Source organism: Sus scrofa, chromosome 13 (genome assembly GCF_000003025.6).
Source record: "Sus scrofa isolate TJ Tabasco breed Duroc chromosome 13, Sscrofa11.1, whole genome shotgun sequence".
Lineage (NCBI taxonomy): Eukaryota > Metazoa > Chordata > Mammalia > Artiodactyla > Suidae > Sus > Sus scrofa.
The window spans coordinates 206980398-206994702 of record NC_010455.5 but is presented as its reverse complement, the minus strand read 5'-3'; the positions used below and the strand labels follow the sequence as shown (position 1 = coordinate 206994702).

General features: G+C 58.1%; 1 protein-coding gene across 1 annotated transcript in view; it reads right to left on the bottom strand.

The window, feature by feature from the left end:
* TRAPPC10 (trafficking protein particle complex 10) overlaps positions 1-14305 on the bottom strand; it is a 76802-nt gene that overhangs the window by 18410 nt on the left and 44087 nt on the right. Inside the window, exons 8-14 of the mRNA XM_021071078.1 lie at positions 8473-8619; positions 7619-7733; positions 6441-6517; positions 5655-5746; positions 4349-4489; positions 3946-4058; positions 66-580 (exon numbers count right to left, since the gene is read on the bottom strand). Of these exons, the coding sequence (XP_020926737.1) occupies positions 66-580; positions 3946-4058; positions 4349-4489; positions 5655-5746; positions 6441-6517; positions 7619-7733; positions 8473-8619 (1200 nt within the window). The remainder of the gene's footprint in view (positions 1-65; positions 581-3945; positions 4059-4348; positions 4490-5654; positions 5747-6440; positions 6518-7618; positions 7734-8472; positions 8620-14305) is intronic.

Below are 14305 nucleotides of genomic sequence, written 5' to 3'. Positions count from 1 at the left end.
GCGGGTCCGGAGGACGGGGACGACCCCGCCCGGACCCCTCGGGGCCAGCGGCGCCGCCGCCGTACCTGCGTCCTGAACGTTACGGTGTTGGCCCCGGGCTGCAGGGTCACCCCGGAGCACCTCAGCACGTGGGCGCCGTCCTCCAGGGCCAGGCCGGCGGCCACCTCCAGCGCCGCGGCGCCCTCCTGCCGCCGGAGGAGCATGTGGACGTTCTTGCAGATGATCCCCGCCGAGCTCAGCGAGTGGTCGGACGGACTGCGCTCCAGCACCTCGTGCAGCTCCAGCGCGGGCAGGCTGCTCTGGGACGCGGGCAGAGCCGAGGGCTCCGGCGGGAAGCTGACGGTGCCGCTGGCCGCCCCGTGCTTGGTGAGCCACTCGGCAGGCTTCCGGCAGCTGCCTTTCTCGATGCTGAAGTGGACGCTGACGGCGAGCTGCTCCAGCGGCACGGGCACGGGCATCCGGCTGCACACCGTCATCTCCACGGCCAGAGCCCCGCCCACGTGGACCACGGCGGAGGCGGGGCTGAAGCGGAGCGCTCTCAGGTGTGCCAGGGAGTGCATGGGCAGCACGACCCTGTGACCTGCAGGCAGATGACCAAGCTTTACTTCCCAAGCCACACTGTCAGGGGCTGCCGAGCCCACAGGCCCCTGCTCCGGACCAGGCCCGCGGGAGAAGGCGCCCCGGGGACGCAGGGAGCGGCGACGTGCACCAGAGATGCGCGGTTAACCTCCCGCCCCCTGCCGTCTTCACGCGCCAAAAAGAGCGATTTTGTCAAAAGCAGAACATAAACACATGCCCCGGTAACTCCCAGAAACCATCGCATCGGAAGAAACCTCGGTTTCTAAACTCTCTTTCGTCAAACTCAAGCAAACGACAGCAACTCCCGATTTCAAAACCAGAGTTGTCAACAGGACAGTTCCTAGAGGTGCTTCAAGCAGCTGCTTCCTTTCGACAAGCCTGGTTTGTCTAGAAAACCCACGGCACCGCGCACCTGACGCTGAGTGCTTGTGAAACACCAGTCAACGGACAGCTTTCCAGCTTTGCCGGGACCGATGCTCTAAAACCAGACGGAAACGGTGGTCGGTCACCGACTAGTCGCCGAAATGCGATGGAACGCGGTTGCTGCACGGTCTCAGGGGCAGTCGTACACCGCAGACACGGCACACAGCTCTGCCACGACCCGCCTGGGCACACCAAAGATGCCAAAGAACCAACCGATGCCCCGTTTCCTGAGAAACCCACCCCGGCAGGCGAGGATCTTGCCAAAAGCCCTGGGAACAGCGGCTTTCCGGCAGGTAGCGGCCGCTATGGACTGAACGGCGACACCCCACATTCGGAGGCTGAAGCCCTAAGCCCCCAGGGGACAGTGTCTGGAGGCGACCTCTGGGAGAAGGCGGATGTGAGGTCACGGGGGACCTGTGCCCTTGTACGTGGACACGCCAGAGGGCCCGGCACGCGACTCCCTCCCTCCTCCCCCAGCACGCTCCCCCTCCCTCCTCGCTGTCCCCATCTCTGCCGTCTCCCCGCCACTTGTCACGGGAGGACAAGTCAGGAAGGGAGGCCCCATCAGAAGCCCGCCGGGCCGGCAGCTCGACCTCAGCCGTCGGCCCCCAGAATCGTGAGAAGACACACGTCTGCTGTTGAAGCATCCAGTCGGCGGCATTTAGTCACAGCAGCTGCTGAGACAGTCACCTTCTTTTTTTTTTTTTTTTGGTCTTTTTAGGGCCGCACCTGCAGCATTCGGAGGTTCCCAGGTTAGGGGTCCAACTGGAGCTGGAGCTGCTGGCCTACACCACAGCCACAGCCACAGGGGATCTGAGCCACATCTCTGACCCACACCACAGCTCACGGCAATGCCGGATCCTTAACCCACTGATCGAGGCCAGGGATCGAACCTGCGTCCTCCTGGATCCCAGTCAGATTCCTTTCTACTAAGCCACGACGGGAACTCCAACAGCAACCATTTTAATAAATGCTGTTCTTGATAAACGAAACATGACAATAAATTTAATCTTAGCGTGCAGCAATATCCACAACGTCTACCTGCCGGAACACAGGGCCCGACTCTCGGGATCTCAGCTCTACCTGCCCTCCGGACGCTCCCGTCAAGAAACGCTCAACACATTCCAGCAGGTGAGAGTCTGTGGAACAAGCGCCCGACACCTCTGAGAAGCCAGGGTCTCACGACCCAAACGTCGACAAGTGGGGCAAGGGTCCCCGCAGTGTGGCCCATCCACACGCTGGGACGCCATTCGGCAGAGAAGGACTCAGGGCTGACAGGCCACACACAGCTGGGGCCTGAGAACGTGCTGCGGGCAACAGGCTGGTCAGAGAAGACCCACCGCTGCACGGGTCTGCGTGCATCAAACACCCAGAACCAGCATCCACAGAGATAGGAAGGAGGGACCGGGGGAGAGCAGAAGGGAGGCGGGGAGGGGACAGGCTTGGGGTTTCGGGCGATAACGCCCTTCTACAGGTGACTGTGGGGGCGGCTGCACGTGTCTGCGCACATTGCACTGCAAATGGGTGAATGACACCATCTGCTAGTTTGTTCATTTATTTTTTGCTTTTTAGGGCCTCACCTGCATCTAATCGGAGCTGTAGCTGTTGGCCTTCACCACAACCACAGCAACACGGGATCCGAGCCACGTCTGCAACCTACACCACAGCTCATAGCAACACCAGACCCTTAACCCACAGAGTAAAGCCAGGGATTGAAGCTGCATCCTCGTGGATCCTAGTCGGGTTTGTTACCACTGAGCCACAAAGGGAACTCCCGATACACCAATTCTATCTCAGCAAAACTGCTCTATTTCAAAGGTCCATATCTTGGGAGTTCCCTGGTAGCTTAGTAGGTTAAGGATCTGGTATTGCTGCTGTGGCATGGGTTCGATCCCTGGCCCAGGAACTTCCACGTGCCTTGGGCAGAGTCAAATAAATAAATTAATTAATTAACACCTGTGTCTTGAAAAAGAGATGGTAAGAACTGCTCTGAATTAGACGAGAATTCAGCTATTGCAATCAAATGCATTATGTGATCTCTGCTTGGACCAGCAGAGTTCTTCTTTTTTTTTTTTTGCTATTTAGGGCTGCACCCAAGGCATATGGAGGTTCCCAGGCTAGGGGCTGAATCTGAGCTATAGCTGCCGGCCTCCACCACAGCCACAGCAATGCCAGATCCGAGCCACATCTGCGACCTACACCATAGCTCACGGCGACACCGGGTCCTTAACCCCTGAGCAAGGCCAGGGATGGAACCTGCAATAGGCGGGTTTATTTCTGCTGCATCACAACAGGAACTCCCGAGTCCAATTATTTTCAATATAAAATAATTTATAAAAACTTCCTTGAGATGAGAGATCTGAGGATGGCTACTTGTTATCCAAGGTAGAACCTCACCCCCTCTGCAGGCAGGGCAGTTAGGGGCCCACCCTTGTTCCAATGGTTCAGGGTGAGGTGCTACAGGCGGTCTGGAGTTGTTCTCAGGTTCCACAAAAAGAGAAATTAAGAGCAAGATGGATCCGTGTTTGCCACCCGGCAACGTGTTACCAACTGCTGAGTCTAGGGGGTCGGTGTACATGCCACACTACACACGTCGTATCAGTGTTTTTACTTTTCTACAGTATTTGGAATTTTTTTTTCTTTCTTTTTTTTTTGGTCTTTTTGCCTTTTCTGTGGCCGCTCCTGTGGCATATGGAGGTTCCCAGGTCAGGGGTCTAATGGGACCTGTAGGTGCCGGCCTACACCAGAGCCAGAGCAACATGGGATCCAAGCCGAGTCTGCGACCTACACCACAGCTCACGGCAACATCAGATCCTTAACCCACCGAGCAAGGCGAGGGATTGAACCTGCAACCTCGTGGTTCCTAGTCAGACTGGTTAACCACTGAGCCACGACGGGAGCTCCTGGAATTTTTCTTAATAAAGTTTTAAAATTGGGGCCTACCTGGGCTATCCGCCTGCTGGCTGGCGAAGCTCAGAATCTCTCTGCAGAAGTACTCGCGCTCGTCCTCAGGCAGGTGCTGGTCGCTGGCCAGAAGGCTACTGGTCTGAAGGTAGCTGAGCGGAGAGTCAAGGGCCCGACAGGATCGCAAGCTGGGGGGGCAGATGCGCGGTGCCCGTGGCGGGGGTGGGCATGCAGGGCATCCCGCTCAGCCCGGCAGGTGTGTCCGCCTTCTCCGGTACTAGGAACTCAAGCGGAGGTCACTCCGGTCGGCAGGGCGCCCGCGTCCAGGGAGGCCTCTCCCTCCTGACCCCAGGCGCCTACCAACCGCTCGCGCGCCGGCTCTGCTGCTGTACAAGCAGAGAGCAATGTCCCACCTCACGCACCTTCTCAGCTCAAAGGATACTTTTCGATCTGTCCAAGGTGCTTCTGGCACCCGGCCAGCTGCTTCCTCGTGTGGGTGACGGGCAGGGCCCAGCCCTCGGCCAGGTAACTCTTCAAGGCCCCTTGCAGGTAGGCCTCCGCCTTCTGAGGACACCCTTTCCTCCTTGCAAATGAGCAGACGGAGGCTCTCGTTACGGGCCGTGGCGATCGGCGAGCCTGGACGTGACTTTCAAGACTGGCTCTGCACCCTCCCACCCCGCGCCCCCGCCGGGCCGCCTCGGCATCGTCCTCCTCCGGCCCCCGCAGGGAGGGAACTCGGCTGGATCCGGAGGAGGCTGCGCCTGAGAGACACGGCGGCTCGCCCGGCACACACACGGGTCAAGGAGCCTTCAGAGCTGAACCTCCGGGGAAGAAGCGAGGGCACCCGTGGGCCCCACGAGGCAGCACGAGAAGGCCAGGCCTCTAAAAAGGTGGCCTGTTTGTCCAGAGGTGCGTGACTAGGTACAGAGGAGGCTGAAAAATCGGGGCTGGGTGCCACACCACCTACTGAAGACAGGCTCCCCGGGGGGCCGTCTAGGTGGACCCACGGAGGGGGCGTGGGGAGGCTCAGAGACTCTGAGACGTGCACTGAGCAGGTTTCACAGACCTACGGAGACCTCGGGAGAATTTAAACAGCAATGCCGGAGTTCCCGGTGTGGCACAGCGGAAGCAAATCCGACTAGAAACCATGAGGTTGCGGGTTCCATCCCTGGCCTTGCTCACTGGGTTAAGGATCCAGCGTTGCTGTGGCTGTGGTGTAGGCCGGCAGCTGCAGCGCCTATCAGACCCCTAGCCTGGGAACCTCCATATGCCATGGGAGCGGCCCTCAAGAGACAAAAGACCAAAAAAAAAAAAAAGCAGCAGCAGCAGCAGCTTGAGAAAATGCTGCAGAACACAACATCTGAGAAGCTGCATCCCGGTTTACCTGCTGTCGGATGTAGATTCACCACTATTTCGTCATGGTTCTTTCATTACATTTAATGATAATTCTACGTACTGCAACATGATACATGTACTACCCACCTACATACATAACATTTACATATAAGATAACACAAGCTCATTAAATTAATTAAATAAAAGAAACACAAAGATCAATAACAAGTACTAAGGATACTAAGCCGAAATCTGTTCCACTTTTGGAAGAAGTTTTCTTAAAAATGGTGCCCGGTCAAGGGTGTACCTTTTCCGTCCTACAGTGATGACACCTCCTCCCAACTCGGACCGAACCACCTCTGCCTACACGTGTGAGGTGCCTGAAGCTCAAAGGAAAGGTCAAAACCAATTACATGTAAAACGCGGCCAGGTCCTTCCCCAGGAACTTGGCGGACCGGGTCCTCCCGATGCTCGTGTACATCTCGATGGTGGCGCAGGACAGGTCCTGGGAAAGCAAGGCACCCGGTCATCCTGCCCCCGGGAAGGCGCCACAACCCCAGCGGTCTGCCCACAGCACTTCTGCCTTCACTTCTTTACTCTGCGTCTCTTTTTGAGCTGCCGGAGGTTCTATGCAGCAGTGATTGCTACAGAGCCACTAACTTGTATACAAAGTACGAAGCACAATAATAAACACGAACTCAGCAGGCACAGAACATTTCATTTTTCCCCCAAGTACTTTCTGTAAGTGGGTAACATTTTGAACATCCTCACTTTTCGGACAACCTGCAATACAACAGGCTACTGGCAAATGCTCTTGCGTTAACAGTAACCTGAACACAAGCAGTCCACTGAGCTTCCACCGCACCGCCTTCTGGGAGCTCCCAAATTTAAGTCCTTCAAAATCAAGCTCAATAGCTCTGCTCAGGTTCAAATTATTCCTTTGTACGTAGACAACCACCCGCTATCCTTTCTGACCATTTGTTCTACCGAGTGAGCCATAACATCGCGAGCAAGATTATAAACATCCAGTGTGAGTTTGCCACGGATACTGATAAACAACCCCCCGGCTTTTATCCACTGCTCCCTGGGGACCAGAGAAAGTGGCAAGGCCCGGCAGGAGGGGTCCCCATGCCAGCTCACACCCCGAAGGTCACGCAGCGCCAAAGTCTCGCAGAGACGGGCTTTCTGGTCATACTTACTAGGTAGTGTTTTTCAAAAGCTTCCACGGATGATAACGCTTCCTTGAGCTTCTTGTAAGGACTCTGAGCTGTGTTGGCTTAAAGAGAAAGAAACGAGAGGCCTCGTTCGTCTTGGTCACGTCCGGTCCTAGGAGTTTCCCTTCAGCCTCACACGCCCAGGGAGAGGACTTGGGCCGAGGCCGGGGGGCTCACGGACCCCCGGCCAGCTGAGTCTGCGCCGTCGCCTGCATTCCTGCCCGTCAGGACATTCCTGAAACAGCCCAAACCCTTCCTTGACCCCTTCCCCTGGAACTAGACCAGGAGTGTGTTCAGCGCCCAGCGTGAACCCTCCAACGAGCAGGTCGCCTGCAGAGACCTGAAGTGGTCTCGGGCTGAAGGGGGGCGGCGTGCCCCCCGCACCGGTTCCCCCCAGCAGGGCCCTCTCGGAGCAGGAGGACGCCTCACCTCAGCAGCAGTTTTGCTAGGCCACACGCATCCTTGCTTTCGTCCCTAAAAGAAACTAGAAGGAACTTTTCGTTCCTTTCAAGGAGCTTTGCTACCTAGGAGAGATGGAGGAACTACAAGGGCCTGCGTGGCCACAGTGTCAGGGAACGAGAGCGCCTGGAGCTGAGAAGGAGACGGACGCGCTGGGGCGCGCGTGGGCTGTGAAAGGTCCCGCTCAGCTCCTCCAAGCTGAGACGGTGGGAGGGATGCTTCTGACTTCCTAAGCCATTTCTCTCTCTTGTTTTTTTTTTGTCTTTTTGCCTTTTCAAGGGCCGCTCCTGCGGCATATGGAGGTTCCCAGGCTAGGGGTCGAATCGGAGCGGTAGCCGCCAGCCTCCACCACAGCCACAGCAACGCGGGATCCGAGCTGCGTCTGCGACCTACAGCACAGCTCACGGCAACGCCGGATCGTTAACCCACTGAGCAAGGGCAGGGATCGAACCCGCAACCTCACGGTTCCTAGTCGGATTCGTGAACCACTGCGCCACGACGGGAACTCCTCCTAAGCGATTTCTAACATTGAGTTATGTTATCACAAGGTGCAATGTCCTCTGTGTTAACCTGGTCAGCTAAGAGCAAGTATCACTGCCCAATGGTGAGTGCGTACAAGGTCAAGGCCCGAGCTGCTCGTGCTGACCGACAGCCGGCCTTCCCATCACTGTCCGCTGCGCGCACGGGTGCGCCTCAAAAAGTACCTGTTTCTGGTCGCTCGGCCCCCAAGCCCGCCAAAAGATCAACTGTCCTATTGAGGTCTTCTGAGTCAGGCCCCTGTTCTGACACAAGTCCGCACAGATACCCCAAGGACTTGAGCTGTTGAGATAAACCCAAATTTCAATTAATTTACCGTACGGGTCAGCAGAGAATTTATACATTTAAAATCCATCCGAAGCCCAGAAGAAATTTAGCTTTCCTATTCCAGCGATTCTTTTTTTTTAAAGGGCCACACCCACGGCATATGGAGGTTCCCAGGCTGGGGGGAGAATCGGAGCTACCGCTACCGGCCTGCACCACAGCCACAGCAACACCAGATCCGAGCCGTGCCTGCGACCTACACCACAGCTCACAGCAACGCCGGATCCTTAACTCACTGAGCGAGGCCAGGGATCAAAACCGCAGCCCCATGGTTCCTAGCTGAATTTGTTTCCGTGGCACCACGACAGCAACCCCTCAATGATTCTTAGCTGGATACAAAAATACATCCGGCTGGGACCACTCAAACTCAACCCTTCTGTGTGGTCATCCCGGGCGGCCCACGGCTGGGGGCTCCCAGTTCGCCCGCTCGGTCCGCACCGCCTCAACCCCCACCCCAGCAGGGCTTCCTGCCGTGCTCTGCACGTCTCCACAGGCCTCACGCTTCACCCCACTGTGTCCCCCACACCCCAGGCCCAGCGCAGAACCCCGCCTTCAGGACCCACGGCCAAGTGCATGCTCTGCTGAATACAGAGACTCACAGGGAGCCACTGTAGCCAGGCCGTGACCAGACGCAGGCTGAGCTAAGCAGAGGGCCAGCGACAGAGTGAGCAGCTGCCCCCGTCCCCGAGGCAGTTACCTTCTCGGTGGCGTAGCTCCACAGGCCCACCGTGTGGGCGATGTTCGAGTCTATCTGCGCCCGGTCGCAGCAGCCCTCGATCCTCTGCAGCACCTCCAGGCAGCTCAGGAACACCCAGCAGTCCAGAGCGCCGGGCGGGACAGACACCTGCGGGCACAAGCGTGGGCGCGTGAGCCCACGACGCCCTCGCCGCCCCTGCAGGCAGTCACCCGGCCCTGCAAACTACAGGACCAAGAAAGGGACGGTATCAAGTACATCGATCACTGGCAGGAGGCCCCAGGAGGCAAGCGGCGACCTCTGCCCAAGAGACTCCCGGGCCTCGTAATCCTGGTGATGATGAGTGACGCGGCTGGGACAGGACCCTCGACACTGCGTTTTACAGCTTATTAAGACAAGCAGCGCACCAGGCCGACCATCATCCCTGACCCCAAGTCTGCAGAGAGCACCTACTGAGGAGGTGGGAGGCTACAACCTCGGAGGACCACTTGGCCACTTTTTAGAAAGAGTAGGTTCAACACAAGAAACCTGAATACTAAGCAGATAGCGATCAGAGAATGTGTAGGAATTACTATTAATTCTTAGGTGCAATTATGTTTGTCAAAAAGGGCGCCTGCTGCTTAGAGAGATGATAAAATAAATGCTACATCATCAGAAAGTCAAAAGCACCTACTGCAGGAGTTCCTGCTGTGGCTCAGGGGTAAAGAACCCGACCAGCATCCATGAGGACGAGGGTTCGATTCCTGGTCTTGCTCAGTGGGTTAAGGATCTGGTATTGCTGTGAGCTGTGGCGGAGGTCACAAGTGCGGCTCGGATCCTGAGTTGCTGTGGCTGTGGCGCAGGCCGGCAGCGGCAGCTCTGATTCGACTCCTGGCCTGGGAACCTCCATATGCTATGGGTGCAGCCCTAAAAATCAAAACAAACAAATAAACAAACGAAGCATCTGCCGCATATGATGGGTTCTGAGAAGGACTCTTCCCTAGCCTCTGTCTCACAGCCCACGGCACCTCACCACGCACAGCGGCCGTGCAGGCTGTCTTCTCAGGGGCCCTAATCCCACCTTACCACTGGGACCCCAGCTTCGGTGCGACACGGTAACTGGTCCTACTCACGGCGGGACCGTAAGAGTTGGTGCTGCCTCGGGTGCCCAGAGCCGCCCCACGCAGGCAAAACCGCCTCATGTGAGCAGATAAGGGACCTGGCCGTTGGGAAAGGGCCGGAGGATGCCACCGACCGTCCCTACGGAGGCTAAGCTGCCCGGGTGTTAGAACAGGAGACAAACTACTTAAATCCTAAAAGAAAAACCAGTACAGAACAGTCACTTGATCAGAAGCTACCGTCGGAAGGTGGGCCGGGCCCTCGCCTCTGGATGCCTCCCAGGCCCGAGGCGGCCGAGGCCGAGCCCCTCCCAGAGACCTCTGGGCCCTCTGCACGGCCTCCTGCGTGAACACCGACTTCTAAAACTAATTTCTTAATACACGGTCTTTTGTTTTCCTAACGCCTCTTTCCTCTTCTGCTATCAGTATCATCGGGAAAGGCAAGAGGGGTTTCACCATTTTTCAACCTCAAAATGAAAGGCAGTCTTTTCATCCTCTTCCGTCAAGATACCCCAGATTCGGAACACCTCAGTGCCGAAAGGACCCCGCGCAGGGCCGACCCCCCGGGGGCACGGCAGCCACAGCAGCACCCCCCTGCAAAGACCCAGCACTTCGGGGGTTCGTCAAAAACCCTGCGGGCGGGAATCCAGCACAGGCTTCTGCTCCAACCCCACGTTTCTGAGACTCAGCCGGGGCAGTCCGATCCTCCGCACCGCTGTCTGTCTGCCTGCCGGTGACCGTCTCCCTCGCACGGGATGGACATTTGGGTTATTTCCAGTTCCTAGCAACGACGAAAATGCTGCCACGAGCATTTCTGCCCTGTCCCCTTGACACCAGGCAGGGACGCTGCAGCTCCCAGGGCACATGCAGGCTCAGTCCCAGCAGACACCGCCAGACAACTTCCCAAAGTGCGACCCAACGCACGCCCTCCTGGGCAGTGAGTCCGGCTCCCCCGGCCTCCAGGAACCCCCGGAGGGCCTTTCCAGGTCACCTGCACACTCTCCACGGAGGGTGAGGCTGCGCCGCGCGGGAACCAGTGAGGCTCACCTATTTCCTAGCGGCTCGTCGGTCCTCTAGGCTGACTGGCAGACACCGTTCACAGGTCCCGGGCAGCAGTACTTCCTGACCCGCAGCCCGAGGCCCTTCGTGCCCTTCTCTGCGCTGCCTGTCCCCCTCCGCTGGCCGGAGGAAGAGGGGCTCTGACTGCCCGCGGTGCAGGGCATCAGGCTCTTGCTTTCCGGTCCCGCTTAAGACGCGGTTGCTCACCCCGCGGTCGTGAGGACACATTCTCCCGTGTTATCCTTCAGAGCTTTCTTGACTGAGCTTTCATCAAATCATAGTTACTTGTGTAGAGTGTAAGATTCAGTTGGCTCAGAATTTATCCACTGAATAAAACTTTTATTCCATTTATTCGCAGTCCACCCCAAGTGCCGTAGCTCAGAACCCCACTTCTCTCCCCGGGCTCACGGCTGAAGTCTCTTCTCTGGCCTCCTCCTGATCTTCACCCCTCTCTGCCTCCATGCTCCAGGCCCTAACACCCCTTGCGGCACCCCAGCCTCACACCCAGTGGCAGCTCCCTGCTCACCACAGGATAAAACCCAACTCTCAAGATGACACTTTCAAAATCTCCCTCCAAGATGTGGCTTCGGAGTTCCCGTCGTGGCTCAGCGGTTAACAAACCCAACTAGCATCCCTGGCCTCGCTCAGGATCTGGCAATGCTGTGAGCTGGGTATAGGTGGCAGATGTGGCTCGGATCCCACGTTGCCGTGGCTGTGGTGTAGACCAGCGGCTACAGCTCCAATTCGACCCGTAGCCTGGGAACTTCCATATATCGTGGGTAAGGCCTTAAAATAAATAAATAAATAAACAAAATAAAATAAAAAGATCTGGCTTCCAATGTCTCTGCAGCTTCACCCCCAGGCCCTGCCTCACCCCTTGAGTTCCAGATGAAGCTCCCGCCAGAGTTCCTTAAATAAAAGTGACTTTTCTCTGCCTACCATGCACAGTCTCTGCACCTGCCACCCAAGCTGTGTCCTCCTGGAAGATGGTAACTTGTCCTACTCCTTCCTTTAAAATGAAGGCTCCACAGGGTGGGGTTTGGTCTTGCTCTCTGCTAAAGACACAGTGCCTAGAACAAATGCTTGCCTGGCACAAAATAGGAGAATGCTCGATGAACAGCTGCTGAACGAAGGAATCTTTTAAACCCTAGCTCACACAGGACACCTCGGAAACCTCCCCTCGAACATGTCAGGCTCTGCAGAAAGGCTGATGCCTGAGTCTGCGGGGACTGCCCCTCCCTCCTCGATGGCCGGCACACCCTCTCTCCGCTGGCAGCACAGGGCCCTGCCTGCAGTGTGGGTTCCCCGGGGCAGGGACACGCCTTTCTTCCTCATTGGCGGGCCTTCTCCACCCCCGCCGCCCGAGTCCAGAGCGCCATCCGTGCCTATGGGGGTTGACACTGTTCACGTTCCCCTCCACCTCCTGTCCACTCCCGCTCCTCTCCCAGCTCCGGACCTCAGGGCTCAAGGTCACACAGGGACCCCCGCCTGTCCACGGAGGAGCCCGGCAGAGCGTCTGGCGCACAGCAGGCCCGAGGGCCGGGCATTACGCTGCTGGGCCACGCCCTGCCTCCGTCCTCCGCAGGCCCCAACCCTGGGGCAGCACTGCCGGCCCGCAGGCCTTCTCGGGGCTCTCCAGGTTAACCCGAGCTCCTCCACAGCCCCGCTCACTCGGCCAGCTGGGCGGCGGGCTCTAGATCCCGGGCAGTCCTCGTCCCCTTGGCCTGCCCTGCCTGCGAGCATCCCCCGAGCCCACGCTGACACAAGACGCGGCAGCCTAACGAAGCAATCACTTGGGCAGTCACCGCCACAAACACGAAGCTGCCTCCTAGGAAACGTCTTCCTTGTACGGCTCTCGCCTGCCCGTCCGGTAAAGATGAAAACGCGCACCCCTGTTTCTTCTTCTTTCCTTACCAGAGACGCAGGCCAACGGCACGGCTAGGTGAAAACGGGCAGCTCTCTCTGGAAGGCAGCCCGACAGGGCGCACACAGAGGGTGGACGTGCAAACACGCCTCTGCACCTGCAAACGATGCCGACCAGACCAACGGCCAGCAGAGGCCCGAGGAAAGAACAGCACGTCTGTGGAGAGAAGGGCCGCGGGCCAAAAGGGGCGCTTCCTCTGGAAGGGGCACGGGCACATCCTGCGGGTGCTCGCCGGTGCTGCCCAAACTCACACGGAGGACATATTCAGCTTTTGGTAATCGGGGCACGGGGTGGGTTTTGTTAAATGTTGCAGATAAGAAGGAAATACTTCATAGGGGAGTCACTTCAACTCCCGCAGAGCTGATACGCCGTTACAGACGTTACTCCCTGCCACCGTCTGCATCTCCCCCCCTTTCACTGGCCCCTGGCACCCCTGCTGCGACTCCAGGCCCCACCACAGAGGTGGCATCTGGCCACACAGTGCCTCTTGCGCTTAGAGAAGACACTTTAAACCAATGGATAAACAACCGGGAAGCTACCAGGACAGGCTGGACAGACCTCAGGAGCAAACGTGCACCACGTCCCGCTAAAACGTCGCAGGAAGAAACACACAGAACGCGAGCAATACGCGGGCCTCTGGCTTCAAGAGGGTGAACAACTGTGGCCTAACCCAGAAGAACCACACGCCAGCCCAGCCTGCAAGCTCCACGTGGGCCTCTGCCCGTGGACGGAACGTGCCCAACAGTCACCAGCAAGCTAGGCAGTCACAGGAAATAAGTCAACTTCCGAAAGTAGAGTCAAATGTATAGAAAGAGTAAACACTTTCGAATTTCACTGTTTCCACAAAAACTTAAAAAACTTCTAAGAAAAAGCTTTTCAAGTTAACGGCCAACCTCAAGACTCCTTTAAACATAACAACTCCTTCCTGCCCCCCCACCCCAAACAACCTAGAGAGAGAATCTTAGATGATGAAGTTGAGAGAAGAACGCCAGGCTTGAAGCCTGCTCTGCCACAGGGCAGGACATCGCTGGCCCAGTCCGCAGGGACCTCCGCCTTCTGAAGGCAACACTCAGGAAGACCTGAGTAAGGGGTGTCACACTGAGGTCCCCAGCCACCTGAAGGGGGCCGACGGTTGACCTCCCTGAGCTCCTGTCACCTGGGGGGGCCTTGACCTGCACAAGGACCACTGCAGGCCCATCCCTAGGGTGAGCAAGTGCCCGGGGCAGTTGGCAAGGAGAGGGGGCCCCTGCCGATGGTCCCCAGGCTACACCGCGGCCTACACCCTGCCCCTCCCGAAGGTCACTGTGTAGGACAGGACCCGAGCTCGGGGCCACCGCGGATGGCACCTCTGAAACAAAGCAGAGGGGTGGGCAGCGAGCACCGGGGCGGGCATGGGACCACGCCTGGGGGATGCTAGGCTCCCGCCGCGACGACCGTGGCCTGGAAGGCTCTTCAATGGGCCCGGCTGCCCCGTCCACTGCCTGACGCATGGGGACGCCCAGCTGGACAGAGCCACACAAGTGTGAGGGGAACAGGGAACAAGAAGCCATTCACTCCAAGTCCCAAGCCTGCTCCCGGCCCCGCCCCACCGCCCCTCCAGGCTCCTCCTCACGGGCCCCGCCCCACAGGCCTCTCCCCACTGGCCCCGCCCCAGAGGCTCCGCCCCACCGGCCCCGCCCCACAGGCCTCTCCCCACCGGCCCCGCCCCAGAGGCGCCTCCTCACGGGCCCCGCCCCACAGGCCTCTCCCCACTGGC